The sequence below is a fragment of the Lucilia sericata genome, unplaced genomic scaffold (genome assembly GCF_015586225.1).
Source record: "Lucilia sericata isolate MDLA Ls3-8-SP2 unplaced genomic scaffold, ASM1558622v1 Contig000000F_arrow, whole genome shotgun sequence".
Taxonomy (NCBI): Eukaryota; Metazoa; Arthropoda; class Insecta; order Diptera; family Calliphoridae; genus Lucilia; species Lucilia sericata.
In genome coordinates, this window is record NW_023994042.1 from 3353664 (window position 1) to 3362841 (window position 9178).

The 9178-nt window shown below is 33.9% G+C and overlaps 1 protein-coding gene across 1 annotated transcript; it reads left to right on the forward strand.

The window, feature by feature from the left end:
• Positions 1-5385: 5385 nt before the first annotated feature.
• LOC119602956 lies at positions 5386-8803 on the forward strand. Its single transcript, XM_037954826.1, has 2 exons — positions 5386-5972; positions 6137-8803. Exons 1-2 carry the CDS (start codon positions 5493-5495, stop codon positions 8741-8743), a joined length of 3087 nt encoding a protein of 1028 aa, XP_037810754.1. The 5' UTR covers positions 5386-5492; the 3' UTR covers positions 8744-8803.
• The last annotated feature ends 375 nt before the right edge of the window (positions 8804-9178 follow it).

The following is a 9178-nucleotide window of genomic DNA, read 5'->3' on the forward strand; positions in this document are numbered from 1 at the left end:
TGGTAGTAATACTTCAGGAAATGATGGACACCTAAAGGAAAAAATATAAAAAAATTATTCACAGGAACTATTGTATAGGGGATACAAATTTATGCATATGATTAATTATATATACGTTTTTAGAAAATGAAGCTGTAATTGCTTGAATTCCTTATTTTGCAGCTTTTAACGGATTAAAGCAATTGGTATGAATGAATAAGAGATGGGCAGTTAATTTTTGTGGGGGTATTGTGAAGACAATGACTACATATATAATGTTGTCTATGGCGATTGTAACAGCTATATATTTGGTGTTGACTAGGAGGTTGAATGTGTGGGGGTATTGTCAATTCCCTGACTACATGCAGGGAAACCAACTTTTGAGTACATCAGTACATCAATCCATGAATACCCTGCGTACATACAGAGTAAACACCATGAATGGTGCGGTGTATGTGGTACCACAGGTTTAGTGGATTCACTGGTTAGAGATTTATTAGGCTTTGATGGGCAGTTGCATTTATCATGAAGAATCAGTGTTTTTGGAGGATGTTTTGACCGGACTCTTCAAGTTTTAATAAAATTGCTGAAAACGTAAAATTAAATGAAAATCGAATTAAGATTTTACCAAAAGTTAGTCCTTACATGTTTGACAAGGGATATTTATGTAGTTATTTTTAAAAGTTTCTTATATCCCTTTTGCACTTTGAGTTCTTTGTTGAGGTGACGAATGCGGAAATAAATGCGACATTTATAAAAATATTTTTTTATATTTTCAGGGAGATTTACAGTTTCACTTTGGTTTAGCAAGTATTTTTGTAAAAATGGCATGTATGAAATTTTCGATCCATTTACTTTATGAAATATGAATTCCATCTTTTTTACTTCACACAAAAAGTTATCGTTTGGCTTTTTTAAGGAACCTTTTGAAATTTGATCGACCCATGAAAAAGAACTTCCATGATATTGGTATTCTTCAAGATTAAGCTTTTTTATGATATATCCTGAAACATATTCTAAAGCATCCTCTTGAAGAATACCAATATCGTCTGAAGTGTTTTCATCAAGGTCATCAAATTCACCAAAATCAGGAGATGATTCTTCTAGGTGAGTGGGGTCTTGAGTTCCTAATGCTCCGCAGTTTTGTGAGGGTGGAACAATAAGGTCATTGGAACAGTTAAGCCATTCGGTGGTATCGACTTCCACATTCCCTTTTCCATTGAGGTGTTCTGTATTTCTCGCTTTAAAGTAAATGTGTATATAAATATATTATTATATAATATTTATAAGTGTATGTTTTGAAACATACCCAGAATGTACTTTCGAAGTCTAAATTTAAAATCTCTGGGCGATGGATGATCATTTAAACCACCTTTGCTTCTTATCTTATCTTATACACCCCACCTTAAAGTACGAATCAGAATAATTTTATTTTGAGTAGATTTAGATATGTCCGTCAGTCCATTGTCGTTTCATGTAAACTTGTAACCAAACTGCAAGTCGCAATTTTTTAATATAATTCGATGAAATTTGTTTACTTGTTTTAAGATCGATATTTAATTACCTGGGCCTTTAACCGTCAGATGTTCAGTGGATACTTTATGCATAATGGACATATCAGATATTGATGTCTGGTTTAATAACTCTACCATGGTGCGGGAAGTCAACAGATCATTTTTGTAAAGAAGACCACTGTCCAGATAATGATTGCGAACTAATTTGATTAAATGGGGTGCATCAACGAACGTAAATATTTTCTCATCTGGACAGGAAGGATTAGGGAACCAAGGTTTTTCTAAAAATATAGTGAACTATTACACTGTGAGAAAAAAAAATCGTTCCTATCATTCGGGAAAAAAATATGTATTCCTTCCATTGGGATTACATATCAATTTAATGTTTCCGTAGTTTGTGGTTATGATGTTAGGTGTTCTTTGGTTTTTAAATATAATAATTTACTTGCCTGGAGTGACATCTAAATCATTCCACAATTTTCTATTTGTTGGTCCCATATCACATACAATGGCCACTACAACAAAACCTGCATTATTGAGTTGGGATATCACTTTGCTCAAAAGGTCTTTCGTTATCCTACAGTCGTAGTCATAGAAGACAGGCTGCTTCCATGACTTCCGAAAACCTCGAGCCATAATCACCTGCACATAGTTTGCAGGCTTTTTAACCTGGTCTGCAATAGGATCATACTCGAAGGTTTCCGCTACCTTCATTTCATCAAATGCTAAAACACATATTTTGTCTTCAGGTGCTAAGTTGTTTGTTTGCTTCATGAATTCAATTGAGGTTGTTAAAATACCCTCACTCACATTGATTTTTGAGCACCATCGCTGAAGCGTAGAAACTGAAGGCAGCGGAAATCCCTTCTGATAGAGGTGATTGTACGCCCTCGGACCTGAAGCATGTAAGACAATTGCACTTGATATATCTTTCCATTTCCAATTAATTGTGCCTGGCGACATCATTTTTCTTATCTGCCCTTCAGAAAATATGCCACGCATGGCTTCAATTGCCAAGTTGGCCTGGGCAAGTTGTAATTTTAAATCTTTGTTCTCAGATTCTAGTGCGCGAATTTTCTTGTTTTTTTCATCTTCGCCAATGGCAAAATCTGAGGGACTGTACAATTTTATATTTAATATTTTCCAGATACTAATCTATAGTCTAGTCTATAGTCTAGTCTATAGTCTAGTCTATAGTCTAGTCTATAGTCTAGTCTATAGTCTAGTCTATAGTCTAGTCTATAGTCTAGTCTATAGTCTAGTCTATAGTCTAGTCTATAGTCTAGTCTATAGTCTAGTCTATAGTCTAGTCTATAGTCTAGTCTATAGTCTAGTCTATAGTCTAGTCTATAGTCTAGTCTATAGTCTAGTCTATAGTCTAGTCTATAGTCTAGTCTATAGTCTAGTCTATAGTCTAGTCTATAGTCTAGTCTATAGTCTAGTCTATAGTCTAGTCTATAGTCTAGTCTATAGTCTAGTCTATAATCTAGTCTACAGTCTATAGACAAGGATATAGGACTAGACTATAGAACACAGGTCTTGTATAATAGCACAACTGTTCATAGAGATGAGCTATGTATTGTAGCCACAGGGCTTGTCAAGCTACTCTCTTTAGAAATATTTTTATATAAAACGTTTCACATATCCACAAAATGGCGAGATTGAATCGATTCGTAACTTTTTAATAAAATTTTACTCTCAGTTTGTGTGTCTTGATGTTTGAACTTTTCTTTAGGGGGTTTTGAAAGTTCCTCCCAAGTGAAAAAATGTTCAGTACTTTCGCCTCCAGTTGGTTTTACAAAGCATTGCGTTCTTTAAAAATATATAAAATGTTTAATATATAATTCATAATATATTAAGTTTATGTACTTACACAGCAAATGGAGATTCTCCAGTTGGACATGGCATATTATCTTCAAGTGGTTTTACAAAGCATTGCGTTCTTTAAAAATATATAAAATTTTTAACAATATAATTCATAATAATATATTAAGTTTATGTACTTACACAGTAAATGGAGATTCGGTTTCTAAATTTTTTAGTTCCTGAGCTTTCTGCACAGAAGGCTCAGCATTTGGCAAAAGTAGAACTTTATTACCAGAACGTATTATGCTGGTAGGTAAAAAATGTTCCTCGCAAATAAGTGCCGTTGCCGAAAAGATTTTGCCACAAATTTGGCCCCACAATAATCTTTTTTCGGGGTCTTTTGGCATTCTAAACAATGTTCCACCACCCTTTTCATATTTTTTCTTGCAAATAGTGCAGGATCGCATTTTGAATTTAAAATATTGGTAAAATTTCTTATAATTTTACTTTTTCTAACTGAAAACAATTTTAAATTTAAATAAATTAACACTGACAATTAGGAAACGGAAAATACAAGTAAATAAACTTTGACAGTTAGAAAATATAAAACAAATCGAACAAAAAATAATCAGCTGGCTTATTGACTTCACCTGTAAATAAATACATCTTGATATTAAGTATGTAGAGCCAGGATTGGGCGAGGACACATTAAAGGGGACTTTTTGGTACTTTTTCGTTCTACAAAAGGTACTTTTTGAACTTTCTATAATATTGAACCTAGAAACATGAAATTTAGCATGAAGGGCCTTGATTAGGTAAGAACCTATAAAAGGGGACTTTTTGGTACTTTTTCGTTCTACAAAAGGTACTTTTAGAATTTTCTATGATATTGAACCTAGAAACATGAAATTAAGTATTTAGAGTCTGGATTAAGTGAGAACCCATAAAAGGGAACTTTTTGGTACTTTTTCGTTCTTCAGAGGGTATTTTTTGAAATTTCTATAATATTGAACCTAGAAACATGAAATTAATTATGTAGAGCCTGGATTAAGTAGGAACCCATAAAAGGGGACTTTTTGGTACTTTTTCGTTCTACAAAAGGTAGTTATTGAATTTTCTATAATATTCAACCTAGCAACATGAAATTAAGTTTGTAGAGCCCGGATTATGCGAGAACACATAAAAGGGGACTTTTTGGTACTTTTTCGTTCTTCAAAAGGTACTTTTTGAAATTTCTATAATATTGAACCTAGAAATATGAAATAAAGCATGTAGAGCCCGGATTAAGTTATAATGTATAAAATGGGACTTTTTGGTACTTTGTCGTTCTTCTTTGTCTTGAATTTTCTATAATATTGAACCTAGAAATATTAAATTGTGCATGTAGTTGCCGGATTAAGTGAGAACCCATAAAGGAACTTTTTGGTACCTTACCGTTTTACAATTAGTATTTTTTGATTTTTTGTAATAAAATTCGTACTGACTGTTTTTTAACACATCATGGTGAAGGGTATATAAGATTCGGCACAGCCAAACATAGAACTCTTACTTGTTTGTTTTATTATTACTATTTATTATTTTATTATTATAATTTTATCAGTTAAATTATATTACAAACCCAGATCGGTCATATTGGAAAAGTTACGAACACGTTTCATTTTATTTTTCAATCAGGTTAGCACCAGTCTCACCCATAACTAAAAGTGTTAAATAAAAAAATTATTCAATATCTATGAACACATTTTTTAGTTTATAAATAGCGGCTGGCGTTTTTATTTGTCTTTTTTGTGATTGTTTTTATAATTCTATTAGACATTTTATTACTTTATTTAGGATGAAACGAAATTCCTTAAATGTGACAAATACGAATTTGTAAATTTTTTATAGTTAGATTTGATGTACACATAACATAATGTTGTACATATTCGACATACTTAGATATGAGAATTTAATACATAAATAGCTAATTAAATTTAAAACTTCTATCAGAATTTATCTTTACTGGATTGTAATTTATTTTGTATATAAACGAAACATTTAACTCAATAGTCGTTCACTCATCTGCTTCAGTTCGTCATTAGAAAATAGCAGCATCAGTAGCATTTAAACTGTTTTTATTTCAAAGGATATATTAGTCAAGAAAAAATAAACTCCTTCAGCAATTGTTAAAAAGTAATAAAAATACGATTTAAAATGCAATTTAAAGTTTTTGTAATGATCCTGATAGCTGGAACCGCTATCGCAAGTACACATGTGAATGTTTCGTTCTCTCAACATTCAAGTTCTGGCTCCACTGAACTACGAAATGATCATGTTCAACTTAAACCATCCGACTCCTTTGAACAATTTAATAACAACGATCAAAATGGCCGCTTTGCTAGAATTCAATTGGATGATAAAAAGGCCAACGTTGATATAAAAAGTAATGCAAAAGTAGTCTCAGCTGCAAAAGCAAATCACGAATCTACGGCAGACTACCGTTCAGAACATGCACAAAATGAAGGAGCATCTGGATATTTCGGATCCCAAGCACAAAACCAACAAAGAGGGTTTTACATTTCTAATCACGGAAACAGCAATGGTCAGTTTAGAAATATAAGTCCCCAGGATAAGCAAAATATGGAGTTTGAACGTTACATTCAAAATTATCATAGTGGACCAACCGTAGAAACCGTAAGTTAAATAAAAATATACCAATACCATACCCTTATAGTGATGATCATAAGGACGAAATACAGTTCTCAATAGAATGTGTCCAAAAAAGCGTTACACATCTTGAGAATGTGTAATTAGTTTCGTATTTTAAATGTATTGCAATTATTTATTAATTTTTTTAGGTGTATGAGTCGGGAAAATCAGAAATGCAACATACTTTGTCTACTTCAGCCGATCACGAAGGAAAACCACGTGTTTCAAAGTTTGAGCGGTTGGTTGCTGGATCTACTAAATCCGACAATGTTCAATCTCCCTCTGATGAAATTAAACCAATAGTTAACCATCAGCCAGTTACATCAAGCCACTCTGCCTCAGTGTCTTCAATATCATCATCAACATCGCCTTCATTATCGCCATCTGTTCCGAGTGTAGCAGTGAGTTCTACGAATGGTAACAATTTTAAAGTAAACCTTAACCAAAAACCAGCTCTAGTTGGCAAAGATGGTTTTAATTTCGATCTTAGTTATAATAAACCAAATTACAACGATCCCGGTTTCAAATACAATGAAGGAAATTCTGACGCCCATTTCTATAATCAATTTCCACCCTCAGTAGAAGAACCTCAAGGCGGTTATGGCCAGAATTATGGCAATATCTATAATAGGCAACAAGTCGCAGATGGATATAATCCAGTTGAACAGAGACCTGTTGTCACAAAAACTATACAAATTGCACAACCCGCAATCAAAGCTAAAAAGTATGAGGTTCGTCATCCCGCTATTCAAAAAGAGTTTTATGATATTGAGGAACGTGTTGTAATTAAGCCTGCTGGCACTGTAGTTGTGGAGCTAGAGAGACCGTCTGCTAAAATCCTTAAAGAAGAGACAACTTTACCTCTGGGCCTCCCTCATCCAGCTGTGGCCTCAGCATACACGCCCAACCGAAATACCCCAACATTTAGCAACATTATTTACAGCAATGCTGGATCATCATCGAATCATCCAAATAACCAATATATCCCCCAACAGACTTACAACAACGATAACATGCCTGATCATTTATCGAGTGGATCTGTTGTACAATCTTCTCCCAATTATGATCAAAACTCGAAAGATGTTATTTCAGAATCAAAACAAAGTAAAGAATATACTGAAAATCGTTTTCCTGCACCAACAACAGCAACTGTGCCCAAGCCACATAATAGAGAAATCGTAGTCGTAACAGACGGGCATGGAAATCAACGTCAAATGACAACTGATCAATTCACTTATTCACGCGATGAAACTGACCAAGCCCCTTCAAGACCGGCTTACAATCACAGAAGTTCATTTGCATATGATAATGGACGCACTAGTGGCCAAGCTAATTTATCTCCCCAACGATCTGGTTTCCAGGCTAATCTGGATAACAGGAATGGTTTCACTTTTGACGCTGAGTATATTAATAACTCTGGTAATACTAATTTGCGGAATGAAAACAAACCAGCGCGATTACAAGAGGCATCCGCTAGAGTGATAGAACATAAGCAACAACCACAACCCATAATAAAACATGAACATAAAATTGTGTTGTCACCTAGTCAACATAATATTTATCTAAGTCGTAATCAAGAGGTGCCCCAAACTAAATTCATTGAAGAAACAGCTCAAGTACGAGAAATTAAGCCACAGCTGCAAAATCATAGACCTGGTGTAGTGTACGCTTCGGCTAATCATGCAGCTGAAGTGAAATATGTGCAAAAAACAGAATATCAGCCCCAAGCCAGCGTGTCATCCCAAGTTGTACAACATCGTAATTTAGCAAAAACTAATCTATCAGATGGTCCAATTAATCGAGTGCAATACAGTGCTCCATATGCTCAGATGCGACACAACTCAGATGAAGAACAATATAACAATCAACAGGAGCACAAACATCAACTTCAAACGCAAAAAGTTGTAGCTCATGAGAACAAATCTGCAAAATTAATCGCTGAAGATACCCCTGTAAAAGATGAAAAGAAAACATCAATGGACAATACAATGGAAAAGGATGCTCCTCAGGCACATATCGAAATTAAAATCCCCCATTCGTCACATGATTCAAATAAAGCTATAGTTGTTAATTCTAAAATAAGACCCATGATGATGGACGATGATAGTGACCAAACTCACCATTCCAAATTGGAAATTTCTGTAACAAATAAAGGAGAATCTCAGAAACACCACCAACAACAAACATCGAAAGACGAATTCGACTACAACGACCAAAAGGATATTGAGGACAATAAAAATGATAGTGACATCGACAGTGAACATTTATCTAATTTAAAATCAAAGCCTGACTGTGATCAATCCTCTACAACAGAGGAAAAGGGAAATTACGAAGTTTCTCCCGATTACAATAATTATAGACAACAAAAATTCATGCGTATTGTAGATGGATCGAATTCTGCTTCCACGCAAACTGCTAACGAAGCTTCATCTACCAGCGAATCTGAAGCTGTTAAGACAAACAATCAACATCACAATGTAGAAGAAAATACAAAAAGTACTAGTGGTCACGTGAGTCCACCAGGATCCCGTGTCATTGCAGCCACACCACCTCTCAAAGAATCAACTCCCAGCGAAAGTTTCCATAAGCGTCGTATTGTTGTAAATCATCCTTTCCAGACCGTACGCGAAGTTGTCGAACACGAACCCTACACTAATTATCACGAAGTGCAAGTAAGTGAACCAGCTACGCCTGCCCTCTATCACTCTGCTAACTATTACCAACCCCATGGATCTTATCGTCAATCTAGAAATTGAAAAGTTTATTAAATATTGCGAATAATATGAACGTGCTGGTTAAATTTTAATTTCTGTTACTCTATGTGGTTAATGGTTAATATACATATTTGCGTTTATTTTATGAAAAATGTATTTTAGATTTTAAGTTGTAAATAAATGCATTGAAAAATTAAGAAAATGGATGATCGGAAAAATGTATGTACTTTAGAGTACTCTAAGCAGGCTATCTGACAAATCGTCTATTGTATTTTAATTGTATTTCATAACTTTCTTATTGTAATTCAGAAAATTCCCATTGTATTTAAGAAATTTCCATTTGTATTTTAGAATTTTCCATTGGTATTTCAACATTTTGAATGGAATATTTATGTACATTTTCTGAAATACAATCGGAATATCTGAAATATAAATGGAACATTCTAAAATACAGATGAAATTGGAAATTTCTGAAAT